We start from the raw sequence: 14,588 nt of genomic DNA on the forward strand, positions 1-14,588 counted from the left end.
AGAATTACAGAGTTGGAAGGGACCGCAAGGCTCTTCTAGTCCATCCCCTGCAATACAGGAATCTTGCCCAATGCATAGCTGTCAACTTACAGATTTGAAAATAAGGGACCAGCAGCCTTGAAAATAAGGGACCAGCAGCCAAAATAAGGGACCTTCAGCCTCACCTGTTCCAGGCATTCCAGTCTTCCTGCAGTCTGGTCAAACTCATGCTGGTTAGCTTCGAGAACACTGTCCAGCCAACTTTGTAACCAGAGGTTCAACGGGCCGGCAGGAAGGGAGGGAGAGGAGCTGCTTCCTTTGAAACCTGGGAAATTTAAGGGACATCATCAATAAGGGACAGCAGCGGGACACGGCGCTGGGATAAGGGACTGTCCCTTCAAATAAGGGACACTATGACAGCTATGTGGGGCTTGAGCCCACGACCCTGAGATTAAGAGCCTCATGCTCTACCAACTGGGAGACTGCACCACGCTCATATATTAGAAATCATGGCTTTTTGAAACTTGTTTATAGACATTTTGATGAATCCAAACGCCGGCTCAGGATGAGCGGTTCTTGCCCAATCCGCAAAAGCAGCAGGAAGGGGGCACGTTGGCGAGAGCCGAGCCCCTTTTGCGCGCGCCCCACCCGCCTGCAGCTCTGCCTCTCCCAGCCCCGGCGCCTCGGCCAAGGCAGCCTGCAACGTGGCCCCTCGCGCTCCTCCGCCCCGCCCGGCAGCCGTTGGCCCGCGGCGGCGCCAGCGCGCCCTTCTCCCGGGCCCCGCCTTCGAGTTCCTCGGCGCCCGTTACTGGTCGCCGGCGGCTGCGGGTCGAGCGAGGGGCGCCATGGCGCTGCTTGGTCTGCTGCTGGCGCTGCGCAGCGTGTGCCTGCTTTCTGCGCTGGGTGAGCCTGCTGCGCCCCCGGGGGCCCCGCTCCTCCTCTGGCCTTTCTTCCTGGCTCCTCGGAGGGGCCGCCGCCGTTTTTCTCGGTATCCAGGCGCCATCCGTGCGCACTGCCCGTCCCGCGGAGCCCGAGAGGGGACGAGAGGGCCGGGAAGCGCTGCGGGGGCCGAGCGGGGGTGCGGCCGCGCTGCTGCCCCCCTCTCCTGCTCTGCTCCCCGGGCCAGGCCTGACCCGGCGGCGGCGGCGGAGCTGCGGCCCCGCACGAGCGCAGCAGCCGAGGAAGAAGCTGCTCCGGGGGCGGCGCCTCTTTGCTGCAGAATGAGGCTGAGGGGCACGAAGGCCGCCTTCCTTGGCCCCTAAACTCCTGCCCTTGAAAAAGTCACAGTTACACTGCAAATGTGTAGTTACATACATACGTACGGACGGACATACATTCAAATCTGCTACCTTAGCTGTCATGGCTCCATGCCATATATGCTGAAAAACGGTAATTGGTTGAGGGGGCTGAAAATTCTTGCAAAATGATTTCCCTCTAGTACCCACCCAGAGCTTATCTAAGTGCACTGTATTCACGGATAAATGGCTATAGAAGCGTCTCTTCTGTCTAGGGTCTCAGCGAACATTCCTCCAAGTGACTGTTCCTCAGAGGATCCCATCTTACGTCACTGGAAATACGGTATTGTGTTTGATTATGAAAAGTGTTCCACCTGACCTTTCATTCCAGACTGCCCTGTCAAGGCTGTTTACTTTTAGGGTTGCCATATTTCAAAAAGTAAAAACCGGGACATCCCGAAAGTTGTTGGCCCCAAAATTGTTGACCATGATTTTTCATTTGACCTGCCTAAGATCCAGGACAAAGCACCACCTTTCGGAAATTCCCCCTGGATAACAATTTCGCCTTTGAAATCTTGGTAATGTCTGGGAAATTCTGGATGTATGGCAGCCCTAAATTAAAAGGTTTTTTTTAAAAAAAATGCTAACTTTTAAAACCAACAATGTTAATTTGAGCAGCAGCAGACAAGTTGGTTTGCACGAGGCAGTTAGTGAAGCTATGGCTTACTGAGACTGCGCAAACGTGTAGAGTTCCTGGAGAACTTTGCCCCATCCTGGTCCTTTTTACTGCCACATTGTGCAGAACTAAGCCAACTCCCACATCATCCCATAGAGATAAATGCTTCTGTTTGGGGAAGCGGGGGAGGGCAAGAAAAAAGTTCCCCCACTAATGTGAACAAGGTTCCTCTTGCTGGTAGCCTAGAGACAGGAACAGGAGCATTCCTCTTAGGGGGTGGACATATGCTGCAACATTTTGCTGTGGATCCCATTTGTAGCATTGTAAAGCGCTGCATGGGAACCACTGTTCTAATCCCACTTCCAGCTAAAGCCATTATTACTATTATTAATTTAAATTTCTGTACTGAGCTTCATGATTGAAATGACTCAGGCTTGCAGTGGCCACAAGCCATTTGTTAAAATCTGTTCTTCATCTGTACTACTTTTTACCATCTGTACCATGTGGAGTGTGCACAAATTCTTTGCATAGGCTGGAGTTTTATGTGTAAACAAAATAAAAACTATAGCATGATTAACCCTTTGGCTATTGCAGGAAAGGATGACCTTTGATATTGATATAAATGGAAAGCCATATATCATTCATCTGAAGCAACAGTGAGTAGAATAAATAACTGGGATTTGCTCCCCATTCTATAAGACATTGCAATCTTGTTTAATAAATCCTGGTAGTGTCTAGAAAGATTTCCTGGAAAGCTTTTCTGAGGAAGAGAGGGGACAAAGCACTCAGCTATCCTCTGTAAAGAAAACAAGCTTACTTTCAGAAGTAAATCTTAATAGCCTCCTAGGCTGCCAATTTGAATAAAATATGGGGTGCAGGTAAGCCCCGCCCTGAATAATTGATCACATGATGCAGCACACACAGACCATTTGAATGACAATGCCTATCAACTTGTGGGACCTTGGCCCCTAGGAGTTGGCTCCTTTGTAGCCTCCTGGGAAAACCTTCTTGAATTAAAAATGTGCCCACAAAGGTACCTCTGCCAGCCAGTGCACGGAATTGCTGAGAAGGTAAAATATTGTAACAGAAGGGGAGGCGCACCCCTTATAAAGGCCCAAGGACCTCATTCCATAGAGGGCAGCTTTTCTGGAGCTGCATGCCAGTGGGGTGGGGGTGGCAGGTCCAGCGACAAATAATGGGTGCACCCTTGTGTGGCAGACGTGCCAGCCATGCAAAATTCAAAGGTTTATACACCTGCCCCCGCCCCACCACCTTCATCCAGGCAAGCAAGAGGTATGATAACAGTTCCATAACACATTCCAGCCATGCAGAAGCACTTTGGGAGGCTAAGATGCCTTTTCTTAAATGTTGCCAAGAGCCGCCACCCAAAAAGGCCTTGCGGGCTCCATGTGCACATCATGGAACTCCTTGCGCTGATGGTACGCATTAGTTGGATACTGCTCTGAGTCACTGTCACATATCAGGACATGACAGCAGGCACTGTTGTAACTTTCTGGACCATTTCTCCCTCCTTCCCTCTTTTCCGTGCCACCTTTGTGTATTTTTTATGCTTTGTTTTTAGATCCTTTTTAACCAATGATTTCAGAGTTTATACGTATAGCCATGGAGGGTCAGCAGTGTCTTTTGTTCCTCCCATTCAGGTAAGATTCTCTCAGGTGTAGGAAACAGGTTTCTCTTTGAGTGGCTATCGTTCGAGCTACATTAGACCTGCCAACCAATTTTTTAAAATAGATTAACTATAGTAGTTTTAACTGATTAGTTGAAATATATATGTTGATAATAATTAAGAAGGCAGGGAATTTTCGAAGCACGCATCAAACAAAAACAGACATCCTTACACCGAGTGTGCCACACATTAGCGTAGCCGGGGGTGGGAAGGATCACGGCAGTTGTTGGTCATTTCAGGTGCTGCAGGGTGGCACCTGAAATTGGTGGCTGGTTGCCCTAAACAAAGCTCAACACCTTTGGCCTGCTCCTGCACTGGTGGGGGGTGTTAGGCCGCTGGTGCCACTTGTGCACCTTGTTTCACCACCAGCAGCAGAGGATTGGCCCATTGCACAAATTCATATGCGGGTTCCAGTGCATCCATGGTTAGGCAATATGCAGTGGAGAAACAAGCCTAGATACCCCACTCTCTGTGGTGCTGCTGGAGCAGCTTTCAATGGACTGTCCACGTGAGCATCAACCCTGACTGTGACCAGAAGGGAAACTGCAGTTGGTCAGCCCAAGAGGAAAGGTGAGTAACTGCATAGTTTGGTTTTAGGTAACAACCCGAAATTTAGCCTGTTAACCTCTCATTTGAATTGTGTGCTCTAGGATTGGATTTCATATAGCAGTGTATGTATTTCACTTTTGAGTTGCCCCCTGGTAGTAGGTAAAGTGTTCTGATTACTCTTTCTAGCGCAATTGCTACTATCAAGGCTACATTGAAGGCTATACTGATTCCATTGTGATGCTCAGCACCTGCCTTGGGCTTAGGTGAGACCTATGTGTTATTCTTGAACAGAACCCTTTGTTCCTCAGTCCCAAGTTCAGCTGCCTGCAGAGCACTCCAGGGCTTTGAGCAAGGATAACCCCACTGAAATTTGACATCCTGCTTAATAAGCCAGAGTGGCAAAGTATAACTAGGCATGGATGAATCAGCCTCTTCACAAACACACACATGGTAAAAGTCAAGGTATAAATTGAACTCCCTTTTATAACTGACATTTAACTAACATATATCAGCATTTTCTACTCACCAGTTACATGCAGTCTCAAGTATACATTTCCCAAATAGCTCCTCTGAACACACACTGAGGATCTGTTCATTTTATATGGATTGCCATAACATGCACACCTGATACAACAGAATAGTCGGGTGTTCTAGTCAGTAAAGGTAAAGAGAACCCTGACCGTTAAGTCCAGTTGCAAACGACTCTGGGGTTGCGGTGCTCATCTCACTTTACTGGCCGAGGGAGCTGGCGTTTTGTCCGTGGACAGCTTCCGGGTCTTGTGGCCAGCATGACTAAGCTGCTTCTGGCGAAACCAGGGCAGCGAACGGAAACACTGTTTACCTTCCTGCCGGAGCGGTACCTATTTATCTACTTGCACTTTTACATGCTTTCGAACTGCTAGGTGGGCAGGAGCTGGGACTGAACAACAGGAGCTCACCCTGTCGCAGGGATTCGAACTGCCAATCTTCTGATTGGCAAGCCCTGGGCTCTGTGGTTTTTGTTTAGTACTCAGGGAAAAGGCTGTCTTTTTCAGTTTTCTTTCAAATGGGATTATTTCCATCCCATGTCAGCTTCTCCTATATTAGGGATGGGCTAACCCCAGACTGTGTACCAGATTTGGCCCACTAGGTCTTACTGTTTGGCCTAAACGCCTTTCCCCATGAACCATGCCTATGTGCTCCACGCTGATGCCATATGTGGTAGGTCATATGTAGAAACATAGTTGGATTGGCTGCTCACACAGCCAGTCCCTGCAGAAAGTAGGATTGAACTCCCTGCCCACCAGCTGAAGCATTGCATTGGACTGAAATGGGAATTTAGCTTTTGGCTACCAAGTCACGGTTTGCACCATCAACATTTTTTTGGGGTGGGGGGCTTCTTTTCCACCTTATCTCCTCCTACCAGTGGGCTGTTGCAGTTTGAGAACAGCAGCTACGGAATTGAGCCAGTTGAATCTGCTTCTGGATTTCAGCATCTTGTTTATCAGATTGAATATGAAGATGCAGAGCATCCACTTTCTGAACAGAATTATTCCATTAGATGGAGTTCAGGAATAACGCCAAGGGTAGAATCAGGAATACCAGTGAGTGCTTTTTTTTTCTTTAAAGAAAATTGTGTGTATAGATCCAAAACAAAATAGTAATACGTGCACCTATGCATGTACATGCTCCTTCCCTCCCTCCCTCCCCCCTCCCCTAAGCAGTAGGAGTTCCTGGGGGAAGCCTTTTCAAGGCCAGCTTTCTTTCGATGAGAACTGTGCCCGCCCCAAGACTTCAGTGCTTGTAACTGTTTGTCCATATACATGTGGATGCAGAACAGAGGTGAGCCCACAGTCAACAGAGAAAGCAATATGGGCCTTAAGTAGCACCCTAAAAGCAACTGCAGGTCCCACAAGCCTGTTGCTTGATTTCCAGGAGCAAAACCTTGCCGCCACCCCCGTCAATAGAGCTGTTCCTTTTCTGACCACCTAGAAAGCATATACTCTCTGGCAGAACACTGCTTTTCTTCTTCTCAGCTTTCACACTGACAGTTATGATGCCCTGCTGGCTCTCTGAGCAGCAGCTTCATAGCTTAGCGTCTCCAGCAAGCTGTGTGTTATGCTCACCTCTGCAGCCTAATTCTGTGCATGTTTCATCAGAAGTAGGTACCACTGTTTTGACTGAGATTAGTGTGCACAGGATTGCAACCTTAAAGGGAGACTCCAAAATCAAGAAATAAAAAGGTGAAAATGCTGTCCACATCTAAGGAAGCCAGCAGAGTCCAGTGAAAAACAGCTCCAAAGGGCCTTGCTGAAGCAACAGATATTGTCTCTGCAGAGAGGTGGAGGCAACTAAAACCTTATGAAAGCTGGCCCAAGTGCAGTTGGCTCTGCCTTGCTGGAGGAGCTGGTTGCCTGGCTGCTTAATGGGCCCTTGGCTTAATTATGTGTCCGGCTCTGGCAGGTTGCATAGAAAGGAATGTGGCCTCGGTTTGAAAAACATTCCCCAACCTTGTCTTAGGCCACATTCACACCATACATTTAAAATACTATGATACCAGTTTAAACAGTAATGCCTTCTCTCAAATAATTCTTTTGAATGAACATGTTGAGAATAGAGAATCAGGCTATTGGCCTTCCTAGCTGAGCCATGAGAAAGCTGTGCTCCCCCACCAAATGTTGGACTACAGTTCCTACTGGCCCCAGCCAGTATGACCAATGCCTGGGAACCCACCCCACATTTCTCCAGGCTTTGATGCAACCCCGATCTGCCAGATACTTCACCTACATTTTGAATTCTGATTCAGCAGCATTTAGAGTTCTACCTGTGAATTTTTCATGATGTTAGTATGAGTGCAGTAATGGTATGTTCTTTCTTGAATTACAACAGGTTAACTTCAGCACCACGAGATATGTGGAAATGCACATAGTTGTGGCCAAGGGATTGGTAGGTTTATTTGAAGAACTCCCTGTTGCCCCCCCCCCCCACTACGTACGTCACTTCAAGCTTTCATTACAAGGTTTTCAGAAGTATGTTCTTTCTTCATATACAAACATAAGAGAAGACTCATGGGGTCCAGCATCCTGTTCCCATGGTGGCCAACGAGATGCCCATGGGAAGCCTTCAAGCAGGATTTTAGTGTGACAAAACATGGGCAATTCCCAGCCTCCTATGTCTGGCAGTGGAGGGGAAACATCTTGAGTTCTAGGATAATGAGAGTAGGAGGAAAAGCTCTCTGCCCACTTTCTCCATATAATAATAATAATAATAATAATAATAATAATAATTACTACTATTTATACCCCACCCATCCGGCTGGATTTCCAAAATGACTCCCAGGCTGCTCACCTGGTCCTTCAGAAGCACAGTCACCCCATTCAGGACCAGGGAGTCCTCCACACCCGCCTGCCCCCTGTCCCCCAAGAACAGTACAGTGGTACCTCGGGTTACATATGCTTTGGGTTACAGACTCCGCTAACCCAGAAATAGTGCTTCAGGTTAAGAACTTTGCTTCAGAATGAGAACAGAAATTGTGCTCTGGCAGTTCGGCAGCAGCAGGAGGCCCCATTAGCTAAAGTGGTGCTTCAGGTTAAGAACAGTTTCAGGTTAAGAACGGACCTCTGGAACGAATTAAGTACTTAACCGGAGGTACCACTGTACTTCTGTCTTGTCAGGATTCAACCTCAATCTGTTAGCCGCCATCCATCCTCCAACCGCCTCTAGGCACTCACACAGAACCTTAACCACCTTCACCGGTTCTGATTTAAAGGAGAGGTAGAGCTGGGTATCATCCGCATACTGATGAACACTCAGCCCAAACCCCCTGATGATCTCTCGCAACAGCTTCATATAGATATTAAAAAGCTTGGGGGAGAACCCTGAGGCACCCCACAACTGAGAGCCCAGGGGTCTGAATACTCATCCCCCAATACCACTTTCTGAACACAGCCCAGGAGGAAGGAGTGGAACCACTGTATAACAGTGCCCCCAGCTCCCAGCCCCTCAAGATGGTCCAGAAGGATGTTATGGTTGATGTTTTCAAAGGCTGCTGAGAGATCCAGCAGAACTAGGAAACAGCTTTCACCTTTGTCCCTAGCCCACCGGAGATCATCAACCAGTGTGACCAAGGCAGTTTCAGTCCCATGATGAGGCCTGAATCTCGACTGGAAGGGATCCAAATGGTCCACATCCCCCAACCATGCCTGGAGTTATTGAGCAACCACCTTGCTCAATCACCTTGCCCAAGAATGGAAGATTTGAGACTGGGCAATAGTTGGCCATATTGGCCAGGTCTAAAGATGGTTTTTTAAGAAGCGGTTTAATGACCGCCTCTTTCAGTGGATCTGGGAAGGCTCCCTTACAGAAAAGCATTCACCACCCTGCGGAGCCCATCGCCCAGCCCTTCCTGGCTTGCTTTTATAAGCCAGGAAGGGCATGGATCAAGGAGACAGGTGGTCGGTTTCAGTTGTCCAAGCAGCCTGTCCACATCCTCGGCGGTAACAGATTGGAATTGATCTCATGCAACTTGACTAGACAGAACTCTTAACACTCTCCCGCCCCGGCCCTGCTCCCAAGGTAGAGTCTACCTCTTTCTGAATCTGAGCGACTATCTGCAAAAAAAACTTTGCAAAATCATTGCAGGAGATCTTGGGGCCCTTCCCGGGCCTCAATGGTGAAAGTGGTTCCATTAGATTATGAACCACCTGAAGGAGTCGCCTCCTGCTGTTTTCTGCAGATGCAATAGAGGCAGTGAAGAAGGTCCTTTTCGCCGTCACTATCACCACTTGGTAGGCTCGACATTGAGCTCTAACCTGTTTGTTTGGGATTTTTTTAAAAAATAACTTTTATTAACAGGCCAATCAAATCACATTAATTCCAAATCACATCAATTCCAAATTACATAGCCAAATTTTTAAATTTTTGTTGGGGGTACCCATATTTCAAGCTTCGAATGGGATCCAAATATCTCTCTTGCTGCTGCTTTGATGACATAGTTCTGACCAAATAATAGTCCCAGTTCTATTCAATCTTCTCTTTGTTGTTTTCCTCATCTTCTTGTTGTTATCATATATTCCTTTCTTTGTGATCTCTGATAATTTCCACAAGCGGGTTGAAAACAAACGTTGTTATCCTGTGTGGCTTTTACGTTCGTCCAAGAGCCATATCAAAATAAACAGACATCATTTCAACACTCCGTACAAAACAATTCCCACAGTCTGTTCTGTTTTCCACAGACCTGCCGCTCTCATAATTTTTTTTCAGGGGGCCCTGCCATGCCGAACTCACATTCCAATATCGTTACGAGCCATAGTCCTCCTCCCCCTCCTTCTGCGGACAGATCTGCCATAACAGCCTCTATTTCTAATTGCGTCACAGAGAACCTTCTTTCTTTTCTCGATGTTCCACAAGCCATATCTTTGATTAGTAATTAATTTCCACAATGTTCTTAATCCTCCTGCTTGTAATCAGTAATTTGCAACTATTCTTTCTTAGGAGGGAGGGTTATTGGGTACTCACATAAGTCAAAAAAGAAAGAAAAGTCCCCCCCCCCCTTTTCAGTCTCACTCCGACATACCGATCCTTTGATGAGACTTCTTCTTGATTTATTATTGAATCCAGCCCGTTGCTCCACATCACAGAGATCCCTTTAATACCGATCTTCACTTGAAATATGTGCATTTGCTTCTTATCCAATTATATATTTCGAGCTGTTGCAAACCAGTGCGCGATCATAGACAGCGTCCGGGAGAGCCGACCCACCCAAGGGCTTTGTGCCTAGTGCCCTCACCCCCTTCTTTCGAATCCAGGGGTGAATTATGGACACAGCAGGCAAGGCAGTGCCCCCCATTCCCTTGGGGGGCCAGGGAGGCTGCATACTCCCATATCAGCCTCTTAATTACCTCGTGTGGGTCGGAGAGATGCTATTGTCGGCCATCTTCCAATGCGCCCCCTGGTGGGCCCCCGAGCTCTAACCTGTTTCCGGTCAGATTCAGAATGAGTTTTCTGCCACCAGCGTTCTAGCCATCTCAGCGATTGTTTCATCCCCCTCAGCTCCGGGGAAAACCAAGGGGCTATCCGGGTTCTGTGCAATCAGAGAGGGCACTTCGAAGCCAGACAATCAATAGCCCTGGTTAACTCCGCATTCCAGTGGGCCACCAGGGAATCAGCTGAGAGACCATCAACATGGGATAAAACATCCCCTACCACTCTCTGGAAACCATTTGGATCCCACCTCCCTGCAGAGGGGAAGGGTCGTGAAGAAGTCCATAATCTTACTCACCTTTGTCGTCATAGAAAGGGCCTCAAAGGTCATGTAATCCAACCCCCTGTAATGCAGGAACCACAGCTAAAGAATCCAACCTCTGTTTAAAAACTTCCCAGAAAAGGAGATTCTTCCACCTCCCAAGCTAGTCTGTCCCACTGTCAAACAGCTCTTGCTTGCTCTGTTTTAGATGTGGCACCAGCAGCCATCCTGAGCCTGACAGCCACAGCACATTGAGATGTGTATCCTGGCCCAGATAATGTGGTGGCTTCTGGCTTAGAGCATCTTCAGTGAGCCTGATGCAATGGCTAATGAGAGAATCTTATTCTTTCCCAGTATGACTATATGGGTTCAGATGAAGATGTTGTGATGAAGAAAATCACTCAGCTCATCAGCTTTATCAACACGGTAAGTCAATGGCAACAAACAGCCTGAGTCAAAGTTGTGCTGGGCACAACAGCCCAGATCTATTTAAATATATTTATAAATAGTCCAGAATCTGGTAGAACAGTTGCTACTACATCTAGAATGGTTTGGTCTTTTAAGGGAAAATAAGAAGGGAAGAAGGTTACTCAAAATTAAGATAATGAAATGTGGAGCCTTGGTTTTGTAGGTCTAAAAACAATGAATGCTGTAAAGGAAAATAGTATTATCTAACATGGCAGATTGAATATTATGTTAAGCAGAAGGTTATTCTATTTGTTTACTATCTTTTGCTTTAAAGAAATGTCATGCAAATCCTGAAATACTGTTCAAAGGTAGAGGGGTGTGTGCCAGTATATATTTATACTTGAATCAATCTTATTTTTGTAATATTGTTTGGAATGGATATTTAAAAAAAATATTACAAAATAAAATAAAACTGAGAAAAGTCAGTTTTAAAAAATGTCACCCCTCATATGAATGAATGAATGAACCCATCCCAGATTCATGGTATCTCCTGGCTCTGCCCCCAAAAGCTTGTCCAAGCCCCACAGCCCCCTCAACAAAAAAACACTATGTTCTGTATAACATTGTGTGGATGTTACTCAAAAAAGCAGCATATACGGTAAATAATTCCATAGGAAATTAGGGTTTAGGGAAGTTTAGGGAAGCTTTTAATGTTTAACAGACTATTGTATTTTAATATTTTGTTGGAAGCCGCCCAGAGTGGCTGGGGAAACCCAGCCAGATTGGCATATAAATTATGATGATGATGATGATGATGATGATGATGATGGTGAATAATTCCTCCAGCTGGGGACTGAAGTCTGAACATGTAAAGCCTGTGGCCTCTATTGAACTTAACCATATTGCTCCTATTTTCAGATGTTTTACAAACTCAACATGAAGATTATACTGTCCTCTATGGAGTTTTGGAAAGACAGGGATAAAATCTCCACCACAGGGACAGCCAATGAGTTACTGGAAAAGTTTGTGGACTGGAAACTGGTCCACCTTGCTCTACGACCCCACGATGTGGCATTCTTGTTTGTGTAAGGAGTGTGTTCCCCCCGTTATTAAAGAATGCCTGTATTAAAGCCTTTGGTGTTGCCTGAGTGGACAACATGGCCAAAGTGCTGGGCAGGCAGGAGAGAGGGAGAAGGCTGTGAAGAGCAGTCCAAACAGTTGGGGGCTCCATGCATGTGAGGGAGGGACATGGTTGGTAGCAAAGAGGCATGTGAGGGAAGCAAGTATCCAAGGACTTCTGGGAAGCAGTCTTATATGGACTTGCACTGGTCCATGTAGATCAGTGTTGTCTATATTGATGGGCAGCGTCTCTCCAGGACATGAGGTAAAGAAGGGGTTTCTTTCCCATCACCTGCTTGCTACCTGGAGATGCTTCCAGTGATTGAACTTTGGTGCTCTGCCACTGAGCTGTGGTCCTTGAGCTCTGGATGCAGGTAAGAAGCTAAGTCCACTGAGCCCAGTATTGTACACCCCTGGTTGCCAGTGCCTCTCTGGGAATCTCCGAAGAAGGATCCTGAGTGGTACATGTAAATGGAGATGTTGAGGGCTGAACCTGGGACCTTCTGTGTGCAAAGCACATAGTAGTTTTAAATGTATAAGCCACCCAAGCTTTCTTCATCTCAGCAATCTCAGGCTACATTCACACAATTAAAGCATCACTTTAAACAGTCATGGCTTCCACCAAAGAATTCTGGGAACTGTAGTTGGTTAAGTGTGCTGAGAGTTATTTGGAGAACCATATGGAGAACAGAGTCAATCTCATGTCACAGGGAACCCTAGGATATGTAGCTCTGTGAGGGGATTAGGCATCTCCTAATAACTCTCAGCACCCTTAACAAACTACAGCTCCCAGGATTATTTGGTGGAAGCACTGACTGTTTAAAGTGGTACCTTTAAATGCATGATGTGAAAGTGGCCTGTTAGAAGGTGGCAAACCCCCCATTGTTGCTGCTGTTGTTAAACATTTGAGAGGCAGAATCCTTGCTGATCTACTCTAGAGCCCGATGCTTACAGATCTGTCAGGAAATCCTGTTCTATCTTTTGTCAATCCCTCTGATAATGAGGTCCACACAGTGAGCAGGCTGGCAGAGAAGAGACAGGTCACTCCTTCCCTCCTCTGCTATATAGAATCAGAATTGTAGAGCTGAAAGGATCCCTGAAGATCATCTAGTTCAACCTCCTGCAATGCAGAAATGCGCAGCTGTCCCATGTGGGTTTTTGGGTGGTGTTGAAGAGGCATCCCAGGAAAGCACACAGATGCCTGCCCCTGCTCCCCCCAAAAGAGCTGTTATGTAAGGAAGTGTTCCTTTTTTATGCTTTTTGCTAAGGTACTAATTGCAACAAAAGCATAATTCCTTTCTTCCTCACCCCAGCTACAGGAACAGGGGGGATTCTGTGGGGTCAACATTTGCAAGAAAGATGTGCCACAGACCTTCTTCTGCAGCAATTGCCATGGTAAGACTGCATGTACAGTGGTGCCCCGCAAGACGAATGCCTCGCAAGACGAAAAACTCGCTAGATGAAAGGGTTTTTCGTTTTTTGAGCTGCTTCACAAGACGATTTTCCCTATGGGCTTGCTTCGCAAGACGGAAACGTCTTGCAAGTTTGTTTCCTTTTTCTTAACACCGTTAATACAGTTGCGACTTGACTTCGAGGAGCAACTCATAGAACGTGGTGTGGTAGCCTTTTTTGAGGTTTTTAAAGACTTTGGTGATTTTTGAAGCTTTTCCAAAACTTTCCCGACACCGTGCTTCGCAAGACAAAAAAAATCGCAAGACGACAAAACTCGCGGAACGAATTAATTTCGTCTTGCGAGGCACCACTGTACTGTGCTCATTCACTTGCTGAACTGTTCTTGATTTCTTAAAAGTTGTGATGTCTGAAAACTTTGGGCCAAACTAGACCTGAGGTTAAACACATGACTACAGCTGAAGTGGATGTTTCTGCTCTGTAAATAATTGCTGGGTACTCTGAGCACCCTTGAGACCATGGGGTGGGGGTGGGGAGTAGAAATGTCCTCTCATTCCTTGACTGTTAAGCTTACTCAGAAGTCTTCGGTGAAGTACCGGGACTTTGTTGAAAGCTTTTTGAAAGTCCAAGTACACTGCGTCAACTGGATCACTTTTATCTGTATGTTTGTTGACGCTCTCAAAGAACTCGCAATAGGTCTGTAAGAAAGGACTTGCTTAAGCCTTGCTGCTGTGCTTCAGTAAAGTTTGTTGGTTTTTTAATCTTTAACAAAACTTTTCACCAGTTTTCCCAGGACAGGCATTAAGATAACTGGCCTGTAATTTCTAGGATCCCCCCTGGATCCCTTTTAAAAATGGATACTTTCCAGTCCTCAGGTACACAGACTGATCTGAGGGATAAGTTATGGGTGTGGTTGTTTTATTAGAAACTTTTGAGTTCTTTGAGAACACCTTCCAGAACTGGTGATTTGTTGGTTTTTATTTGTCTATTACTCCTAGAAGTGTTGCTTTAGTGCAGCAAATCCAGTTTATAAAAGAAGCAGACCAGCAGTTAGGAAAGTGAGGGTCAGATACATTGAATAGCATGGGAAGAACAAATTATTAACACCTCACCAAAGCTCAGGCCAAATACTTAATAATACACCTGAGATAGGTCCATGGGTTTTACCTGTGAAGGGGATATCTTTGTGCATGTGAATGCCATCACGCCTCTCCCTAGGTCCCACCCCCCATCTTCCTACAAGGTCAATTGTTAGGCCACACACAGTTCTGGTCCTCAGAGTTTTTTCTTCTTGCTTTTGCC

At 46.5% G+C, this 14,588-nt stretch overlaps 1 protein-coding gene across 3 annotated transcripts in view; it reads left to right on the top strand.

The window, feature by feature from the left end:
- Positions 1-563: 563 nt before the first annotated feature.
- LOC308463756 (disintegrin and metalloproteinase domain-containing protein 2-like) overlaps positions 564-14,588 on the top strand; it is a 71,554-nt gene continuing 57,529 nt past the window's right edge. Inside the window, exons 1-10 of one of the 3 annotated variants that reach the window (XM_080982427.1) lie at positions 564-882; positions 1,490-1,557; positions 2,485-2,546; positions 3,473-3,551; positions 4,313-4,389; positions 5,532-5,709; positions 6,995-7,051; positions 10,704-10,775; positions 11,676-11,842; positions 13,190-13,271. In XM_080982427.1, the coding sequence (XP_080838553.1) occupies positions 825-882; positions 1,490-1,557; positions 2,485-2,546; positions 3,473-3,551; positions 4,313-4,389; positions 5,532-5,709; positions 6,995-7,051; positions 10,704-10,775; positions 11,676-11,842; positions 13,190-13,271 (900 nt within the window). In that variant the 5' untranslated portion in view covers positions 564-824. Of the gene's footprint in view, positions 883-1,220; positions 1,369-1,489; positions 1,558-2,484; positions 2,547-3,472; positions 3,552-4,312; positions 4,390-5,531; positions 5,710-6,994; positions 7,052-10,703; positions 10,776-11,675; positions 11,843-13,189; positions 13,272-14,588 lie in introns of those variants that run through there. The other 2 variants (XM_080982425.1, XM_080982426.1) reach the window with 2 other exon arrangements.

Source organism: Podarcis pityusensis (genome assembly GCF_964106645.2).
Source record: "Podarcis pityusensis genome assembly, chromosome: 15".
Classification (NCBI taxonomy): domain Eukaryota; kingdom Metazoa; phylum Chordata; class Lepidosauria; order Squamata; family Lacertidae; genus Podarcis; species Podarcis pityusensis.